The sequence below is a fragment of the Mirounga leonina genome, unplaced genomic scaffold (genome assembly GCF_011800145.1).
Source record: "Mirounga leonina isolate KUSES-001 unplaced genomic scaffold, KU_Mleo_1.0 Mir_481, whole genome shotgun sequence".
Classification (NCBI taxonomy): Eukaryota; Metazoa; Chordata; class Mammalia; order Carnivora; family Phocidae; genus Mirounga; species Mirounga leonina.
Window position 1 is genome coordinate 1,581,530 of NW_023270773.1, and position 20,465 is coordinate 1,601,994.

Sequence of the window (20,465 nt, forward strand, 5' to 3'; positions counted from 1 at the left end):
AGGTTCTTTTGATCACGCACCCCGGCCCCCTTTTGTTCTCGCTGGAGTTTCCTTTCTTGCAGTCTAGTCTTTCCCGGGAGCCAGCATGGGTCCCAGGACCCTGCCGGTTTCCCGCTGCCGCGCCGCCAGACCCGTAGGCCGGGACTCTGCGCCGCCAAGCGAGGCCGCTCCTTGGGTGCCAGGAGTTACCCCGAAAGACAAAGAGGGACCCACGTGTGCGACGGCGCTGGCGTTCAGGGAGGCTGGAGCCGCGCAGACCCGGCGGCGACACTACGCTCCCGCCGCTTCCGGGGCCCGCCCCGCCCCTCCGGCCAGCGCCTCACTCTTCCGAGTCTCTATGGTACCAACTTCCACCGCGCGCCACTCCTCGCGAGACTTCGGCGGCGCAGCAATGGCGAGATCGTGAGTGCCGCTGACGGGAGTCAGGAGAACGGGCTGGGACGGGGCTCGGGGGAGATCGGGCCAGGGGAGACCCGGCAGGCCAAGGCCGCCTGGAGCGGAGCGGCGGCTGGGGGCGTGAGGCCCCTGCGGGCCTGGACAGCCGCCCACGAACAAGCTCCCGCCTCTTCCCCAGATGCCGCGTCACTGCTCCGCCGCCGGCTGCTGCACACGGGACACGCGCGAGACGCGCAACCGCGGCATCTCTTTCCACAGGTCAGCGCGCGTGCGTGCTGGCGCGCGAAGGTTCACGGGCGCATGCGCCCGTTCCCCTCCCTCTCCCGCCCCTCCCCGTGGAGCCACGATTGCGCGTGCGCCTCCCTCTGTTTGGCGCGAGGCTTGTACTTGTAGGTGGGAAAGGGTGAAGGGGGCGGTGCCGGTGCGACTGAATCTAGATGGGAGAGGAAGCGCGGGAGATCCACGAGCCTGGGGCCTTCTGTTCTGTGCCTCTTACCTACTAGGTGATACTAAGGAAGTTGCTCTCCCTGAGGCCTCAGTTTCGTCATCTGGGCTTGGGAGGACGGTGTTTACCCGGAATTGAAGGGAGGTCTGGTGGCGGCATGTGCAGGACCAGCCCTTGCCTCCTGGAGAGCTTGGGCAGCTGGAGCCCAGGGCTGCAGACACCCTGGTGCTCACTGGTTTGTGGCTCCGCAGACTTCCCAAGAAGGACAACCCGAGGCGAGGCTTGTGGCTGGCCAACTGCCAGCGGCTGGACCCCAGCGGCCAGGGCCTGTGGGACCCGGCTTCCGAGTACATCTACTTCTGCTCCAAACACTTCGAGGAAAACTGCTTTGAGCTAGTGGGAATCAGGTGAGCTCCCTTGGCGGCCATCGCTGGGGCAGGGGTTGAAGCATCAGAGTAGCTGGCCGATTGGGGCAGCTGTAGGGCCAGAGGAGGAGGGTCCTGCAGTCACTGGCTGGGGGACAAGACAGACCTGGTTCCCAGCGTCGCTGCCTCTTCCCAGCTTTGTACCTCAGTGACAGGAAGACCCATCCCCTCAGGATAACTGGGCCAGTGACAAGGGAGAAAAACATTAGCTTTTTCAGAGGCTGTTCCTTAGAACCCAAGTTCTCCCAGCAAGTCCACCATGAAATTTTTCTTTTTGGCTGGTCAGCCTAGTTCCAGTGCAGCCTTTCTACACACCTTCACTTTGAGGAGTCCTGCAGGGAAGAGAATGGGTGTAACTCTACCTAACTTGGTGTTCCCTAAATTAAGTGATTGCAGCATGTCTACCCACCTCCCACAATGCTAGCATGGGAGAACCTGGTCCAGGGTGCTTGGGGGCATGCTAGCTCTGTGCCCTGCAGGTTGCCCTGGGTGGCAGTATGTGTTCTCCATCTCATCCAGGCTGCTTTCCCCCACAGTGGGTATCACAGGCTGAAGGAGGGGGCAGTTCCCACGATATTTGAATCTTTCTCCAAGTTACGTCGGACAACAAAGACCAAGGGGCACAGTTATCCACCTGGCCCCCCTGACGTCAGCCGGCTCCGGCGATGCAGGAAGCGGTATGTGTGCTGTGGGTGGAGGGTGCCTTGCTCCCACCCCAAGTCTGAGAGACTGGGGTTTATTTAGGGTGTCTGCCAGCAATCTTGCTGGACAGGGTTCTGAGCTGGTAGAGTGGGCTCAGTGGGCTGGTGAAATGGGGTCTGGCAAGGCCTTGGCCTGGCCTATTAGTCTCTTTCTCTCTCTTCTCTCAGCTGCTCTGAGGGCCGAGGGCCCACGACTCCATTTTCTCCACCTCCACCTGCTGATGTCACCTGCTTTCCCGTGGAAGAGGCCTCAGCCCCTGCTGCTTTGCCTGCCTCCCCCACTGGGAGGCTGGAGGCTGGCCTCAGCAGCCCCTTTGCAGACCTCCTGGGGCCCCTGGGTGCCCAGGCAGATGAAGCAGGCTGCAGCGCCCAGCCCTCGCCGGAGCGGGAGCCTGACAGACAGCCGTCCCCCCTCGAGCCCCGGCCCGTCTCACCCTCAGCCTACATGCTGCGCCTGCCCCCACCGGCCGGCGCCTACATCCAGAATGAGCACAGCTACCAGGTGGGCAGTGCCCTGCTCTGGAAGCGGCGGGCTGAGGCCGCACTCGATGCCCTGGACAAGGCCCAGCGCCAGCTGCAGGCCTGCAAGCGGCGAGAGCAGCGCCTGCGGCTACGGCTGAGCAAGCTGCAGCAGGAGCGCGCCCGGGAGAAGCGGGCACAGGCGGATGCCCGCCAGACTCTGAAGGAGCACGTGCAGGACTTTGCCATGCAGCTGAGCAGCAGCATGGCGTGAGGGAGGGGCTGTTGGCCCCAGGGCTCCCTTGAAGGGCTGCCTGTCGGGCAGTCGGCCTCTTCCTCCCTTGGAATCTGCCTGGAAAAGGACCCAATCTGAGCTGTGTCCACCAGACCTGCCAGATGCCATAATAAAGTGGATTCTAGGAGGCCCTGCTATCTGGCTCAGCTGCAGCTGGGGCCCCTCCCCTGGAGTCTGAGCTCTCAGCTGTGGAGAACAAGAAGTGCAGCTCTTGCCCGCCCCTCCTCATGCAACTCCTGGCCCCACAGGGTTTTCTGAGGGACAGGATGGTGTGAGCAGAGGCCAGGGGCAGCACCAGGAACCCTCCTCTCCTTGGTACCTGAAACAGCCCAGACTTCCGCAGTCTCGTCTTTTTGAAAACACTCATGAAACCCAGGCTAGACTCTGTTTGCAAGGACACCTGCATGGCTTCCCTCCACTGGCCCGGTCTGCCCAGAAGTCAGTACGGTACGGCACTTCAACCCCAGCCTGCAGACCAGCCACCCCTTACCCCTAGGCCTGGCTTATCTGAAAAACGGACAAAGACAGCAATTTCTGACCTGGCGCTGTATGCTTGGCAAGTAGTAAGGGCCCAGCAATGACACTTCTAGTCCCCAGAGGTCTGGGAAGAGGTGGGGAAGCTTGGAGGCAGCCTTGGGGGCAGCAATCCTGGCCTCACCCTGAGTCCCCACTGTCTTTAAATTGACTGGAACATAGGCTTCCCTGCGTCTGTGATGGTGGCCGACGGCTCAGGGCGCGGGCTGGTTTTAACTGCACACGTAACCTCCCTGCTGGGCTTCAGCCACAGTAGCCCCAAGAGCATAGCTGAATTCTCCCTAGTCCTGGAAAGTGCCACACAGTGTTCTGAAATTGGCTTTCTAGGATCCTTGGTGTGTAAGTTCATTTATTCATATGTTTATCAGAGAAAGTCAAGCGACCGGTTACAAGGGTCCACTGTAGAGCAGGGTTTGCAGATCATTCACTGGGGTTTCCAGGCTCACAGAGGCTCACCTTGCGCTGGGCCATTTCCTAGCTTGCTGACGGCCTTACGGACTCCCCTTGCCTGAGGGTGCCCACCTGCCACTGGGGCTCCCCATCTGTCTGTACACAGCACCTGGGGTTCAAGGGCCGAGGAGAGGCAGGCGCCATGTTTGCGTGGGGGCACAACTGGGAGGAGGATGTGAAGGACTGTTTCCCCCAAAGTAGCCTCCTGGTAGCCAGGGTAGAAGGGTCCCTGGGATTCTTGTTGCCAGGAAGGAGGCAGAACAGTGCTTTCTGCGTTAGGGTGGACTCCTAGGGCCTTTTGTTGGGGGATGGGGAAGGATGCGGGGGCAAGGCAGCCTTGGGGTTCCAGGGTTCCCCTCAAAGGGGAGGGGCTAGCCTGGATTCCCCCCCAGTCTTCCCCCCGCCCCCCCACAACTGGGTCACCCCAGATGGGGCCAGGAGTTGCTGACACGGGTAGAGAACTAGACAGGACTGGCCGGTCCCAAGCACTTGGGCCACCTGATCCGTCCTCACCTCAGGGAGGGACTATGCCCATGAGATGTGTGTAGTGGATTAGCACTACTATGGTCTTAATGGCATGTCTGTGACAAAGAATAAATACTTAGGGACAGATGGGGACCCGGGGGCATCTTCACTGACTTCTCCCTGGCGCAGCTGGGGGCCCCTGATGCGCACACAGTGGGGTGGGATCCTGCAACCCCTCTAGAAGCCTAACCCAGGCCAGAGTGGCTGGCCCCTCAGGCTAGGAGCTGACTGACTCAGGGCCCTTCACACCCCAGAATTAATCTGGAGTCAGATTCCACATGCTCATTACTGTTGCCCACCCACAAGCTCCAGGTGATAGTAGGGGCCCTTACAGCAACCTCGGTGAAGGTGAGGGGGTACTGTGTAGCTCCCCCCTCCCGTCAGAGGGACCTTGGCACTAGGACCCAGTGGCTAGATCCACAAGCCATGCACAGTCCCTGCCAGATGGGCTGCCCCACACCAGCTCCGTGGTGGGCTTTCCCACTGCTGGGCCCTGGCTTCCCACCCATGCCCCCACCCGAGGAGAGGGTTCCACCTGGGGGGCCTGTTTCACCATCAACTCCCTGTGGGACCTGTGTCCTCAGCAGTGAAATGGGGCAGAGCCCCCGTGTCCCCTTTCCCTTTGGAGGCTCTGGGCTGCCTGCCCCTTGGCCAGCAGGTCCAAGCACTCTGCCTCGGGCCTCAGCGTAGCCAGCGCAGTCTGCAGTGGGCAGGGCAGGCATGGTTATTCTCGAGTGGGCCAGCACCGCGTGGGCCCTCAGATGTCGGCGCCCAGCTCCGCGCACTGCTTGTCGGAGATGTGGGAAGCCAGGGAGTCTATGATGTCAAGCAGCAGCTGCTGGCTCAGCGAGCGCAGTGTGGGCAGCTTGGAAACCTGCAGGAAGCAAGCAGAAGGCCCAAACGGGATGGGACCGGATTCACAGGAGGGCCGGGGTGGGCTTCGGGGTCTCCCCGGAGCTCCACCAAGCCAGGGCACGGCTGACTCCGAGTGGAAGGGGGTGGGCCCCCTGCCGCAGGAGATGAGCAGCTTCCACGCACCCCACCCCGCCCCTGGCCAAGGCAAGGCCAAGGGAAAGCGGCTCCTGAAGAGGGGTGGGCGGTGAGCGCGGGGCTGAGAGGGCCCTGACCTTGGTGAACTGGTGCACGATGATGTGCAGGCAGTGCCGCTTCATGTCCAGTGCCTGCGTCTTGTCAGCCGCCTCCAGGATCTGCAACGGCAGGTTCCCTGAGGGGCTGCTCCCTCTCTCACCCGCCCGCCCAGGTTCAGGGAGGCCCGTGGGTGCCAGTGAGCTACCTGAAGTACATTCTGCACCGTCACGTTCATCTCCAGGTTCTGCTTGCAGTACGCCTGCAGCCGGTTGTTGTAGAAGCCGTAATAGTAGGGGGCCGCAAACAGGTAGCTGGGAGCTGGTTAAGGAGCTGCTGGCCCAAGGAGCTCGTCCTCCCGCCACCTGCCCATCTCCCCTGGGAGGGTGCAGCTGGAGCCCCAGGCCCAGCAGGGGCCGAGGAAACCTGAGCCCCTCCTGCTTGCTCAGAACAAGGAAACCCACCCCAGCACAAGGGACTGGCCTGGGGCTCCCAATCCAACTCACTCTCTACATGGACTCTGGAGTACTCGGGGTCGAAGGCCCTAGTCCAGATCCGAAGAAAACACAGGAAGCCTCTCCCAAGAAAACACCCACGTGCCCGTTCGCAGGACAGACCACGGCCTCACAGAGCTCAGAAAGGCATCTCGCACCCAGTTCAGACCCCCAAGAAGTGACACGATCAGGAATCCCTCCATGGCGTCTACTCACCTGTCACACACAACGCTAACCAACCCCTTCGTCTGGGCAGTGATGAGGGTCAAGAACCCACCCACCCCTCCTGGCTGCAGACCCCTCTGTGCCTGCCGACCAACCCATTCAGGGAGCCCCGGGAGAGCACCAGGCACCAGGGAAGCCAGGACCAGCCTGCCGGTCTCCAGAGCTGCCTGAGGTGGGCCCTGGGAGCGCCCCTGGCGGGGGAGGATGCAGAGAGTCCTCGGGCGGCATGTTGACCTCACCGTAGTAGATGTAGCGTAGCATGGACTCGAAGGCCTGCCTGCTGGGCACCATCTCCCCAATGGAGATGTTCACCTGGCCGTCCTCCGGCATGAAGGACCGGAACATGGCCTCAAAGTAGCTGCAGACAGGGGCGGGGGGAGTCCTGGCTCTCAGCAAATGCAGGCAGGGCGGGGGCCTGGCCGGCCCCGCCACCACACACCGCCCCCCCCACCCACCTGGAGCGGGCGGCCAGGATGGCCTTGTGCGCCGGTCTCGGGTGCCCGTCCAGCAGCAGAGTGATGTCACAGAACTCCGCACCTGCTCCCTCCAGGTACGCCTTCATGTCCTGGATCAGAGATGTGCCTGGTGGGGAGGCCAGGGGATAGTGTGGAGGGGCCTTGAGCAGATGCCTCCCGCCCCCCAGCAGACCCCGAGCCACCGTACTGCTGCTTGCACATCTGCCCACGTTGCTGCTCTGAACAAACCTGCCCCCGGGGCCAGAGGCCCTACTCCGGCCCGCCCCCCAGACTCTGATCTGTGAGCCCTCCTCCCCGCCCTTGCGCTTGGGCCCCCTCTGGGCCTGGCAAACACCGTGTCCTGCCACGTGTCACCCAGGGCCCACGGCCAGAGGCAGCACAGGGCCCGGGGAGTCAGGTGATGAAGGAGACAGTGCTGTCCCTTCCCGGGCTAGGTGGGGACAAGGGAGGCACCAGGAACGTCTGAAGTCTTCGGACCGCGCTTACCCCTCATCAGGCCCCCAAGGGCGGGCGCGCCTAGAAGAGCAGCTCAGCGACTGGTCACTGTGACCTGAGCACGCTGCTCCAGACGGAAGCCCTCAAAGCTGAGGTCAGTCAGGGCAGCCACCCTTGCCAGACAGGGGCCCCGCGCCGGCCTCCGGAAACGGGCTCAGGAGACTGCCCGCCCTCAGGCGCACAGCCTCGGTCGGTGCCCGTGGGGCGGGGCGTCTTCCCTCCAGTGAGCTGGCTGGCTGCCCGAGCCCCAGGAGCACTCCGGGTCCCCTGCGCCCAGACCCCACGCTGGAGGCCGGGCGGGTACTGCCGCGGCTCCCGTCTCCACCCAAGACGAATGCCATCCGTGTGCGCTGCCCCCAGGGATGGCGCCTGGGTCCCTACCGATGTCCACGGGCTGCTCTGAGGGGGTGCGGGCAGGCGGCTGCTGCTTCCGCCGCACGATCTCCACGATCAGTGGGGAAGAGAGGCGCTCGAACTCCTTCATCATGATCACCTGGTTGAAGTGGGACTCCTTCACCACGAAGTTCAAGCAGTGCTCCTGGGACACACAAGCCGGAGCGGGCAGGCAGGGTCAGGCCTTGGCCGACGGGGCGGCGGCCTGGCTGGGATGGCGTGCGGTAGGGGGCGCAGGGGGCCGCTGCGGGGGGTGGGGGGAGTCTGGCAGTGGGGGACAGGGGGCTGGCGGCGGTAGGCGGGGTGGGCCGTGCCCCCCGGGCCCGCACCTTTAACTGGCCCAGCTGCAGCCTGGCGGCGCTCTCGCACACGACCAGCACGTTCTGCAGGTCCACGGAGGCCTCGATGTACTGTCGGCACAGCTGCTCCAGGCGGCACAGCTGGAAGCTCAGTGCCAGCTTGTACACGTCCATGATGAGCAGCACATCCTCCACGTGGCCTGCAGCCAAGAGCTCCCTGAGCCTCGGGGACGTGGGGAAGGGAACAAGGGGCGGGGCAGGAGGGAGGACAGGGTCCGGGGCTCTGGGACATCAGGCAGCAACTCCACCGCACGAGTGGCCATGGGTGGTCGTGGCCCCCGAGCCTCGGGCTGCCCACCTGCCCCCCTCCCCGCTCCCCCCTCCTCAGCACACCTTTCCGCGGGTACTTGATCTTGTCCGTGTAGAGGAACTGCATGAGCACTTCGAAGGGCCGGGCCTCAGCCTCGCGGATGGCCACGTGCAGCAGGGGCGGCCGGGCCCCCCCCACGGGCCCCCCAGGGACCTCCCTGGGAGCCGGGGCTGCCTCCTCCTCCAGTTTCTGCAGGGAGAGGAAGGGGAGCTCAGGGGCGCCCCGTGGATGCTGCCGCCCTGGCCGGAGGGGGCTGGGCAGCACCTCACCTGGGCCAGCCGTTCCCGCGCCTGCACGATCTTCCTGCGGAGCCAGCGGCTTCGAGCTGTGACAATGGCCACGTGGCCCTGCACACACTCCTCCTTCTGTAGCAAGAACGACGCCTCGGTGGGGAGCACGGGACCCTCCTCCTGGCAGGGACAGAGGCCCGGCCAGACCGAGGAGGGGGTCCGGGGCTCCAGGCACAAGCGGGAGGCCGGCGCACCTCGGTGCACAGCCCCCACCCTGCAGCATGGCGGGCAGGCTGGGCATGGGGAGGGCACCCACCTCGCCCAGCACAAACTCCACGTCGCAAAACTGGCGGCTCTCCCACAGACGTCCGTAGTCCTCATGCAGCGTGCACTTGGGGTAACAGGAGAACTGCCAGAGGAGACCCCAGTGTTGCCACGGGAAGCCACCACTGGCCCAGGCCCTGCCCTCCTCCGGGCCACGCATCTCCAGCCCAGCTCAGCCCGACTCCAACCCCTGGCCCAAGCCTGCTCCCAGGCCTCCGCGGACTCCACTGTGAGCCCCCAATGCCGCCCCCTCCCCACCCTGCACGGAGGTTCCTCAGACTGCCCTCGGCCTAGAGTCCCCCATCCCGTCTGCCAGACTCCTCGGGCGGGCTGCCATCCCACCAGACACAGCCCTGACTCTGGTGCCTCGGACAAGCCCCCCACCCCCACTGGGCCTCAGTTTCCATCATCTGGGACCCGTCCACCCTGGATGGCCCCCCTGCACTCAGCCCATGAGCCCTACCTGGAATCGGTACATCTCCCCACTGCGGATGTTGTTGTCCACGGTGCCCCCGAAGATGTACATGGCATCCGAGATCACAGCGGCCGCATGGAAGAGCCTTCCGCTTGGCAGCTGGGCAGAAAGGGGGGGGGCAGATAAGTAACCCCTCGAGTACTTCTCTGAGCCTCCGTCTCCCCACCTGTGAGAGGGGCGGACCACAGGACTGGCATGGTGGGGCTGATGGAGGGCAGTCAGGGCGCCGACCCTCACCTCGGAGGCCGGCGGGGCAGGCTGCTTGGCTGTGGCGATGCCGAAGTCCAAGCCAAACACCTCTCGGGACTTCTTAAAGCCACCGCGCTCCTCAGGGGCCAGTGCAGGCGCCTCCTCGGAGGCAGATGCTCGCTCCGGCACCTCAGCCCCGCCGACCTAGGGGGAGAGACGTGCGGGCGTGGGACCAGTCCGCCAGGGCCGGGCAAGGCAGCAGACACCAACCTCCTGCCAACGCTGTTCAAGAGCGAGAGCTTTGGGAGGGGCGGGGCCGCGGGATGAGGGCCCCCGCGGCGTGGCTCAGAGCGGGAGCTTCAGGGAGAACAGGGTGGGCTTCTGGGAGAACATCCTCGGCACCGCGCAGACGTGACGGGACGTGTTACAAGCCCGCAGGCTGCGAGAATGGAGAACGGGGGCCCGGGGTGGCCGCCGTGCCTGGCAGCACGCACCTCACTGTCGGAGCTGGGCTGGACGACCTCCCAGGTCTGGAAGTCCACATCATAGCAGTGCAGCTCATTAGGCAGCGTGTTGTCCGCCGCGCCCCCAAACACGTACAGGTGGCGGTCAAAGGCCACCATGGTGTGCCCGTAGCGCCGCTGTGGGGGGGGCGGGGAGCCGCGAAGCAGGTGCTCCGTGGGGATGCGCGTCCACCTGGGGGCCCGTGACAGTGAACCAGTGCCAGGGTGGGGGCTCCTGCTCCCCCACGGCCTCCACCTGGGTCCTGAGGCCTCCCCACAGCAGGCCCCGGGCCGACCAGCCGGCTCAAAGGAGGGCCAGAGTGCGTACACCCAATGCCCCTCATCCCCTTTCGCTCTGGCACCAGCCCTGCCTGAGCCCCCTTCTGTCCCCCAGCCATAAAGCGGGCAGCAGCGGTGGCCCAATGTCCGCCACCTCCCCAGATCTGTTCCCGCTGTCTCTGAGCCCTCTTTGTGGCCCACCGCTGTGAGCACTGAGGCCAGGATGGAGACGCAGGCCTGCGTGCAGCGTGGCTCTCCTCTCAGGCCCGGCCAGCCCGGGACAGGGGAGCTGGGTGGGTGGCAGCGGGACTCCCCCTGCCTGGGATGTCCTGACCTCTCTCTTCCCAGCCCACACCTCTGGCCTCCAGGGCAGCTCCAAGTCCCCTCCCGAGCCTCTCTGACCTGCAGCAGAAGCTCCCTGTTCCCTCCCCAGAGCCAATGCCCGGCCTGCGCCAGCGCTGGGACTCGGTCCCCATCACGAGGGCTGGCCTGCAGCTAAGGACAGCATAGGCTGGAGGCTGTCGGGGCCTGAGCACCCCCCTCGTCCTCTGCCACGGTATGAGATGATACCAGCCACATTTGTTACCGGCGGCACTGAACAGGCCATTCGCCGGGCAGGAGCCATCCTCCACGCTGCACAGAGGCCAGCCAAGCCCCATCTTGCTCAGCCGCAGCCACACCCCAAGGGGCCTGCTTGCGCACTTTGAGGGCACCCACATTTCCTCGCTCCTAGCTCCCCGGCCCCCCAAACCCGGCCTGCCCTGCTGTGCCACAGACGCAGGTGCCCACCACGGGTCCCACCACCAGGGTGCTCACGTCTTGTCCTTGAATTCGAACTGGAAGAGGTTGTTGGTTATCTTGGCTCCGCTCTGCCCCGAGAACACAAACATCTTGTCCCGGCACACGGCCACCGGGAAGTTGCAGCAGGACGGCGGGATCTCGCCGCTCTGAGCCACCTGCGGTAGGGAAGGCCGCTCAGCCAGAGCCTCCCGGGACCCGGTGCTCGGGGTCGAGACTTACACTGCTGAATCGGGACTACTTCCACTCCTGAAACTTCTTCCGTGAATGAGGGTTCATAGATTAATTTCTGTAGAACAGCGTAAAGCCCCACCTCGCCCACCTAACGTGGGCCCAGTTTCTAACAGTTGAGGCTAAAAATCATCACTACAAGGGAAAGACACCCCAGGGGGGAGACAATGGAGCAGTCAGACAGATTGCCCAGAAAGAGCAGCGAGCAGGACACCCGCCAGCAGGCTGAACTCGCGGTGTTCAAATAAGGGTGGATTCTACCCAAGCTGCACCAGTCACCAGACGTGCTGCCATCAGAAGCCCAGAGCCTTTAGTCATTAGGTAAGTGCTGCGGGAATCGGGCAGGAAGTCGGCAAGGAGGGTGAGGCTGAGGACAAGGCTGGGCTTTGGCAAGGGGAACAAAGCAGTCCCTACCCCGCCCCCCCCCCAAGCCCCTCATCTTCCTGCCTCCCCTGTACCATCCCGGCCCCCCAAGCCCCTCACCTCCCTGCCTCCCCTGCCCCACTCTGGACCTCCAAACCCCTCACCTCCCTGCTTCCCTCACCCCACACTGGCTTCCCAAAACCCTCACCTCCCTGCCTCTCCACCCCACTCTGGACCCCCAAACCCCTCACCTCCCTGCCTCCCCATCCCACCCTGGCCCCCCAAACCCTCACCTCCCTGCCTCCCCTGCCCCACCCGGCCCCCCAAAACCCTCACCTCCCTGCCTCTCCTACCCCCCTCTGGGCCCCCAAACCTCTCACCTCCCTGCTCCCCACCCCCCTCTGGGCCCCCAAACCCCTCACCTCCCTGCCTCCCCACCCCACTCTGGACCCCCAACCCCTCACCTCCTTGCCTCCCCCACCCCACTCTGGGACCCCAATCCCCTCACCTCCCTTGTCTCCTCTTGCCCCACCTTGGCACCCCAACCCCCTCACCTCCTCCCAGCATGTGAGCTCCCGGTCCTGGAGGCCAATGGTCCACATGTCGTTCAACCTGCATTAGGACAGGGGGGTCAGGCTCTCTGCAGCTGGGGCTGGTGGCAGGGTGGGCCTGGGCCCGGCCGGGAGGGATGGCTCCAGGGAAGGACACATCGCGCAGGACTCTGATCAGGGGCCTAGGGAGCAGCCATGAGGTGGGAGCTTCAGGGCAGGGAGGCTGCACTGAATCCCTGCTATGTGCCCCTCCAGCCCAGACAGGAACGCATGGCCTCATTCCCAATGTCCAGCCAGCGTGGCAGGGTCCATCTCACTCGGCTGACCCCTGGGGCTCGGAGAGGACTTCAAACAGGCAACACTCGCAGACACCACCACTAACATTGCCACCGCTTGGAGCTGCTGCTGATGCTTCTTTTTTAATTAATTTATTTTTAGTAATCTCTACACCCAACATGGGGCTCAAACTCACAACCCCGAGATCAAGAGTGGCACACTCTTTCGACTGAGCCAGCCGGGCGCCCCACCCTTTGAAGTTTCTATGCTGCTGAGAAGTTGGGGAACTTATAATCAGAAAAATGCAGCAAAGCCAATTTCCTAAAATGAGAAGGCCTGGTACACAGGCAGGAGCCCTAGGTTGTCGTCTACAGGGGAGGGGCTGGGTCTGAGACCTGCGGCTGCGGCCACCTGCTCACACAGCCCTTCAGGGTCCCTCCTCACTGTGGGCCTGAGTATTTTCACCCCAGCAATTCAGGGGGCCATCCCCCACCCCACAGCTCTGACGACACCCAGCTATGACACCTGTTGCACAGCCGTAGAGAGCTGCACGAACGTGGGCCAGGCCTGCCGCCCCCTCGGACACCCCCAGGAGGTGCCTCCGGGGTGCCAGTCCTTCTGACCCCCGCGGGGTTGGGCGGGAGCTCCACTCAGTGCCCTCCACCTCCATCCCCTCACTCCCGTGCACGCCAGGAAGGCCGCTGCGGGCCTCAGGACACTGGCGGGGCTGCTCAGAGGCGGGGCGCTGGGCCGGGCACCACCTACCTGGCGTTGCCATCATATCCAGCGAAAATCCATAGCTTGTCACTATACACCGTGGCGCCGTGGGCGGACCTGGCGACTGGCAACCTGTAGCGCGAGGTGGGGGGTGAGGAGCGAGGCCGCCCAGCACAGACAGGAGCCTCACAGCCCCACGAGGCCGGCCGGGACCCCAGGGCTGCCCCGCCTACATCTGCTGACACCAGGGCTCTGGGGATGCCAGCTGGGCGTCATGAGGCTGAGCTTGCGAGGCGGCGCCGGGGGATGAGGAATTCAGATGTCCACAGGGTAAAGCCCCCTCCCAGCCACACCAAAATATCAAACAGTGAGGGGGGGGGGCAGTCCTGGCAAAACAGGACCAGAGAAGCACCCATCAGCAGTCCATCGGGGTCCCCTCTGCTCTTTGAAAGGAGAGAATCTAAGGACAGGGAGGACGCCTCAGACAGGCACAGCTGGGAGTGAGCACAACTCAGGCCTCTCTGGGCCTCGGGCTCTTCTTCTGTAAGGCTACAGGGGACCCAGTGCAGTAGCCATCGGGACACCCCCCAAAGGTTTCAGCAAAGTCTCTCACCGTCCTTCAATCTTCCACTCCGTCCACTGGCCAGTTGCAAACTTATATTCAAAAAGGTCATTTTTATTCTTCAAGTTAGAATTGGAATAAATGTCCCCAGTGTAGCCCCCTGGGTAGAGAGAGGGAGAAACTGTCATACCCAAAGGTAGCATCTCAGAGGCTTCAAACCCCAGGAGGTGGGGGCAGAATCTGGCCTCATTTAAGATGTATTCAGGGACTCCCTCTATAAACCCTGGGGAGCACCTCCTGCCTGCCTGACTCCGTACTAGGCTCTGGGGACACAGAAATGAGCAGAACCCTGTTCCCTGCCCCTGGTGCAGGGACAGAGGAGGGAGGTGTGTCACCCTCCCGCCCAGTCACGGGGGCGGGGGACCATTCCAACCCTGCGACATCGGGACAGTTAGGGAAAGGGGTCCCCAGGCCAGTGGAGGAACCCAGAGGCCCTGGAGATGAGCCAGCTCACCGAAGACAAACATGCTGCTCCCATAGACAACGGCCGAGTGGTGGTAGCGGGGGGCCGGCGGGGTGCCGGTGGTGAAGGCCCTGGTTGCAGGGGGGGAAACAAGGCACGGGGGGGGGGGCAGTCAGCAGGGGTCAGCTAGCTGTGCAGCCCATGCCACACAGGGGAGCCCCTGACACCCCCAGGATTCCTTTCATTTTTGTATTTTGTAGGCAATATCTATCTCATTATAGAAATTTTTTTAGAAAGGGTTTTTTTTTTAACCTTTATATTATTTTTATTTTTTTTTAGTAGGCTCCACGTGGGTCCAGTGTGGAGCCCAACATGGAGCTTGACCTCACGACCCTGAAATCAAGACCTGAGCTGAGACCAAGAGTCGGATGCTTAACCGACTGAGCCACCCAGACGCCCCTCGTTATAGAAACTTTGAACAAAAACTGCTGATAAGGAAAAAGCACAAAACCAGCACTAAGACTTGCCAGAAAGCACCATCTATACCTTTAGGTCACCCCCCACACACACACACACACACTTCTCCTATGCATACTGATGCCTCTGTATTGTAAATGGAATCATGTGGTAGGTATTTTGTAACATCTGTTTTTTGAACTCAACAGCAGAGAGGGACTCGGGCCTCCTGCTACTCTGGACTGAGCGGCACCACGGCGCATTTAGCAGCGCTGGGTCCCACCCGCGGCAGCCAGCCACATGCCTTCCTTATTGAACTAAAACCCATTTATGGGCGCCTGGGTGGCTCAGTTGGTTGAGCAACTGCCTTCGGCTCAGGTCATGATCCTGGGGTCCCGGGATTGAGTCCCGCGTCGGGCTCCCTGCTCGGCGGGGAGTCTGCTTCTCCCTCTGACCCTCCCCCCTCTCATGTGCTCTCTCTCTCTCTCTCTCTCTCTCAAATAAATAAATAAAATCTTTAAAAAAAAATAAAATAAAACCCATTTATACTGCTTTCCTGAAGTGGCTCCTTTTCAGTGTTTTGTCCTTAAGCAATTATTAGTAAAGGATTGTACAGTCTTTAAGGTGATGTTTAAAATTAATCTGTAACTATGTCTATATTATAAAAGCAAGTGTGAGGGGCGCCCGGGTGGCTGTCAGTTAAGCGTCTGCCTTAGGCTCAGGTCATGATCTCAGGGTCCTGGGATCAAGCCCCGCATCGGGCTCCCTGCTCAGCGGGAAGCCTGCTTCTCCTTCTTCCACTCCCCCTGCTTGTGTTCCTGCTCTCGCTGTGTCTCTCTCTGTCAAATAAATAAATAAACTCTTAAAAAAAAAAAAAGCAAGTATGAGAGGAACGAGACATAAACTTCTATGGCAATCCCAGCGCTCAGTTACGTCCGCCTCCATCAAAGGGGGGCAGTGAGACCCCACCACAGCGGGGACTCAGGGGACTGGCGGATGCACACAGAGCTCCTGCCCAGAGTGTGGCACCCAAGGTGACTCGGTGGTTCTGCGCCCCTCCTGCACAAGCAGATGGCAGAGCTCAGGAGGAAGCCTAGTACCTCCTAATCCTGGGATCCCTTTCTGCCCCTCAGCTGAGAGCTGCCCCCTGGGCAGGGCTGGAGACTGGAGCAGATGGGTACAAATATGCCGTGCTCAGAGAGGGCAGGTGTCTCGCCCAAGGCCACACAGCCGGGAGGGCCATCTGTGGGAGGCGGCCAGGGCTCGCATGCAGCCCACTACCCATGTGGGGTACTACCTGGGCAGAGGATGGGCCCCACAGGGGCACGGAGGGGAGGACAGCCAGTGTTGCCAGCCCCTGGGCAGCACCCTGCAGCAGGACAGGGTCGGTCCTGGAAGGACCCATCAGCTGATGCCCCCCCACCCCGGCCCCCGTGTCACCTCCCATAGCAGCTCCTGGCCCAGGAGACTGGCTGGGTGACTGAAGGGCTCTCCGGAGGCAGAATCTGAGGACCGGGGGGGGGGGCGGTGCTGGGGCTCAGAGGCCACCCACCTGCACCAGGAGCAGTCCTTCACGTCGAACCGTAGGAGGTCGTTGAGCATGGTCTTCCTGAAAGACAGCCAGGGACAGGTGGGGTCGGTCCTGGGCTGGTCCCGGTCTGCTCTCTAGGACCCAGGGGACAGACACTGCAGCCCGGGGGTGGGGCGGTTGTGGGGACTCAGCCAGGGCCAGGCAACCCGCTGATGCCCGCCCGAGGGACCAGGGAGTGACCACAAAGGACGCTCCCCAACTGGTTGCAGGTACCAGGGCGGCAACGCACGTGGGACCCACCTGCCTGGGGTCGGGTCCAAAGCATGATTCTGGCTGCTTGAGGGCTCACACCTCACGGCAAGCTCCAGAACCGCTACTCCCACTCCCACTCACATGTCTCAGCGCCCCCTTCTCTGAGGCTCTGCCACCACAATGCAGAGCTTCCCACATCTCAGGGGAGGCTTCTTTCCTCCTCTCTGATCCTCCTTCCACCTCTTTATTGCAAAGCCAACGTAACTACATTCAAGATACAATAAAATAGAAAACAAGGGCACCTGGGTGGCTCAGTTGGTTAAGCGACTGCCTTTGGCTCAGGTCATGATCCTGGAGTCCCTGGATCGAGTCCCGCATCGGGCTCCCTGCTCGGCAGGGAGCCTGCTTCTCCCTCTGACCCTCCCCCCTCTCATGTGCTTGCTCTCTCTCATTCTCTCTCTCTCAAATAAATAAATAAAATCTTTAAAAAAAAAAAAAAAGGAAAATAAATTCCACTGGCCACCTACCAGGACCTGCATGTTACCACCCGGCCCTTGTCAGTAAGAAGGAAGAAGGGAGTCAACCAACAGGAGCCCAGCACCCCTTACAGGCCAGGCCTGTACAAGGTGCCCCCTGCACCTCTCCCTCAGTCTGCATCAGGGGGCTGCGCTCCCCACCTGCATTTACAGAAGAGGAAGGGGCCCGAGAGATAACGGGCCTGCCTAAGACCATGCGGTCAGGAAGCCAGGAGCTGAAAGCAGAGATGTGACTGTAATTTCTCCCCTCTCCCATCTGCCGCTCCTCCCCCTCCCCCTCTCCCCCCTCCCCCTCCCGGACAGTGCAGGAAGCCACCTTTCTTTGTAAGGCAGTCCACCTTTACGAAGTTGCGCCCAGAGTGAGACAAATCTGTATCCTGTTTCTTGGCGCCACATTGCAGCAAAAGTATTGCTGCTTTGTTGCTATACAGCTGACATGCCAACTGGACCTGCTACAGAACACTGCTAGGGATGCTCCCCTCCTGCCCTGGGCTGGACCCCCGGCCTTTCCTGGTTTGGGGGATTGTCATCAAGGCTGCAGTGAACATCTGTGGGCAGATGCCTCTTCCTAGTTCATTCCTTCAAGGGACATGCATTTATTGACTTGTCCGTGTGCTGGGTACAGGTCCTGCCCTGGTGGTAACAAACATCGTGTGCTCTGAGATAACCCTGAGATGATCCGTGCGATCTGTGCTCTTACCATGGAGCCAGCAAGAGATGCAGAAGGGGAGGGGAGGGCCGACGGTTGGTCCAGTTGGCCCCGGCGTTCGGGAAGGCCTCACTCACAGCAAATTCCGAAGAGAGGCAGGAAGGGGTGGGAAGGACGGAACAGCCAGGACAAGGGCCCAAGCAGGAGACGCTTGGTTCACTCAGAACACAGCAAGGCACTGGCGTGGCCCAGCGCCGTGCAAAACAAGGGCAGAGGAGCAGGACGGGCACGAGTGTAGAGGGCCCCGCGGACCACCAGGACAGCTCGGGCTCCTAAGCAGAGGGAGGGGAGCCATCCCGGGGTTATGTGCTGAGAAAGAACACACTGAGACTTGCATTTCCAAATGGATCCCTCTGACTGCTCATGGGGAAAGACGCTGTGGGGGAGACAGGCTGGAAGCCAGCGTCCATGCCGGAGGAGACCATCCGGCCCAGTCTGCAGGTCCTCATGGGGTCCTGCGTACCCCACCAGCTCCAAGTCAGCCCCCCCAGGGAGTCCTGAAAGACCAAGGCTGCAGAACCAATCAGAGGCCAGCCCTTCTGGGCTTCAGGCCAAGTGCTGTAGTGAGAGGCAGGGACGGACTCATGGGCAGAATCGGTCACGTGCAAATACTGCATCCGCAGTACAGCCCAACCTCCGTCCTGAGCCCTTCCCAACTTTGCGCTCGCTGACCCCCAGGAGCACGATGCCAAAGCAGGGCATGTGGCCACCCCACATGCAGAGGAGGAGACCAGGGTGCAGCTAGTGTGGTTAAGCCACATCCCGAGCCCAAAGTCACAAAGCTCTAACTTGAACGGAGCCCGGTCTATCCAGGAGACCAGAGTTCAAGCCTCAGCCCCACATCTAGCAGGCTCCCAAGACTCCCAGAGCCCTGGTGGGCATCCTGGCCTTTCCTGACCACATCAATGAATGAATGGAGGGAGGGCAGCCCTACCCAGACTCCAGGCCTGGTGCCGTTCTGCATTCCCCAACCTCCGGGCCATTGCCCATGCTGATCCCTGTGCTTGGAACACTCTTCCTCTTTTACCTGATTCACTCCGACTTATCTTTCAGGTCATCAACCCCTCCAGGAAGGCTTCCCTGCCCAGACGAGGCCCCCTTCTCCTCTCCAAGCACGTCTGCTATGCCCACACCCAGTACTTAACATGGCCCAGCCCATGATAAGAGCTAAAACAGCTCTTTCCCTCTGGGAATGGGTCTAAGGGGAACGCCACCTGAAGAAACCAGCTACACAAACGAAAGGTTTAGCTCAGCCATTATCTTTCACCAAAGGAGACCGTCCACAACTTTAGTGGGAACGGTTCATGGGATGGAGGTGTGCCCACCAACAAAACACGAGGTCATTGTCAGGGAAGTTGTTTCCCAGGAATTTATAGCAATGTGGGAAAACCTTTACAAAAAGTGGAAAATATGGGAAATAAATAAAACTGTCCTCTAAACGCTGCCATGTGCAGCGTGTTGATAAAGCCCCCAGAGAAGTGCAGTGAAGGAAAAATGTCTGGGGAGGGTGGCAGCCAGGGCGGATGTGTTTCTTTCAAGGCTGTGTCCACTCACTCAGAACAAGAGGCACATTTCTGTGTCCCAAGCATGTGCTACCCACTGAATGCTGTGCCAAGGGTCTTGAGGGTAGGGACTCTCACATGGAGAAACTGAGGCTGAGTACTTAGCTAAGCCAGTCAGGGCCACCATGTTTCTCCCTCCCTGGTCCAAATACCCTGATGCTCATGCTCACTCACCCATTGTCTCCACCAAATACATAGATGGCATCTTTATAGGCCACCACTGTGTGCTTGCTGCGCCTGGAAAAAAACGAATGGATGGGAGGCAGTGAGGCCGGGACCCTCCTGGGGGAGGAATGACACTAAGCACCCAGGCTGCTGCAGAAATGAGGTAACACCTCTCAACTGCCAAGATCGAGAGAGATCCCTAAATTCCACAAGTACCCCAGGACCACCTGTATACGGGGACCCTGACATTACCCTGGCACTCTCTGGACTCTCCACCCCACTGCAGAGCACCTGGGACCCCAGACCCAGACCCACAAACACAACTTAACTCTAGTACCCTGCCCCAGGCCACCCCGCTCCATGACTCCCTCAGAACCCCCTCCTCTGCCCTCGACATCATCCTGGACATCACCACTTCCTCCCCACCCCCTATGACCAGATCCCACTCTTGGACACCACGCCCCGGCCTCGGCCCCGGCCCCTGGACCCCGCCCGGGACCTCCTCAGACACCCCCGCTTCCCCCAAGAGCCCCTGAACTCCGCCGTACCGGGCCCCCACGAACTCGTCGCAGGGCGGGAGGCGCCGCCAACGATGCACTGTCTCGAAGGGCCCGAAGTTGAGTGTCAGGTACTCAACACTGTCCGAGCAGCTGTGGTCAAAGTCCACGCTCGGGGCTACCTTGGACCGCGCGCTGCCTGCCAGAGCCCCGGCCCCGATCGGGCCTCCCGAGCCCCCCGGCCCAGCCATCCCGGGTCCACGCCCAATCGGCCACCGGGTCCGCGGGACGTACCGCCACCGCCCCGGGCCGCGCCGAGGGACTACATTTCCCGGCGAGCCCTGTGCCGCCACGGCACACTTCCGGCCTGCGCCGCACTCCCCGGCAAGCTTAGCGCTCCTCGTGACTCCGCGGGCCAGCGCAACCTCTGGGAAGCGGGGAGCGTGTGACCCTCTGGGAAGCGTGTCCCACCAAGTACGCGCGCCAGATTTCCCTTCCAGTGAAGGTGGTGTCCAGTCTCCAGCCCCATCCGGACTGCACTTCCCCGGCGCCGGCCAGGCCCACGCCGCCCGGAGACGGGCCACACTTCCCGGCATGCCCTGTTTGCCCGGGGACTCGGCCTTCACCGTCCGCCGCTCTTGGGATCCCGGGTGGAGGGTTCCGGGCTTGCAGCGGCCTAGCAGGGAGCGTGACTATTCCCTTCCTGCCTGCGCCCCCACTTCTGCCCC

The 20,465-nt window shown here is 61.9% G+C and overlaps 2 protein-coding genes across 3 annotated transcripts; one reads left to right on the forward strand and one right to left on the reverse strand.

Moving 5' to 3' along the window:
• The first annotated feature begins 343 nt into the window (after nt 1-343).
• On the forward strand, nt 344-3,407 carry THAP7 (THAP domain containing 7). The gene is made up of 5 exons (XM_034989190.1): nt 344-402; nt 575-654; nt 1,093-1,248; nt 1,803-1,943; nt 2,136-3,407. The coding sequence occupies exons 2-5, from the start codon at nt 575-577 to the stop codon at nt 2,698-2,700; spliced, it is 942 nt and encodes a 313-aa protein (XP_034845081.1). The 5' UTR covers nt 344-402; the 3' UTR covers nt 2,701-3,407.
• A 180-nt stretch (nt 3,408-3,587) lies between these two features.
• On the reverse strand, nt 3,588-20,060 carry LZTR1 (leucine zipper like transcription regulator 1). Of its 2 annotated transcripts, none has more exons than XM_034989189.1 (21): nt 19,789-20,060; nt 19,250-19,312; nt 16,038-16,094; nt 14,081-14,160; nt 13,618-13,726; nt 13,053-13,136; nt 12,015-12,072; nt 10,885-11,024; nt 9,781-9,982; nt 9,335-9,490; nt 9,086-9,196; nt 8,615-8,707; nt 8,338-8,433; nt 8,092-8,257; nt 7,729-7,898; nt 7,388-7,499; nt 6,491-6,617; nt 6,244-6,393; nt 5,525-5,630; nt 5,358-5,438; nt 3,588-5,104 (listed from the first exon to the last, which is right to left on the reverse strand). In XM_034989189.1, exons 1-21 carry the CDS (start codon nt 19,986-19,988, stop codon nt 4,988-4,990), a joined length of 2,478 nt encoding a protein of 825 aa, XP_034845080.1. In that variant the 5' UTR covers nt 19,989-20,060; the 3' UTR covers nt 3,588-4,987. The 2 variants fall into 2 exon arrangements, with proteins under 2 accessions (XP_034845080.1, XP_034845079.1); XM_034989188.1 differs by having other exon boundaries at nt 7,388-7,544.
• Nucleotides 20,061-20,465: the final 405 nt, after the last annotated feature.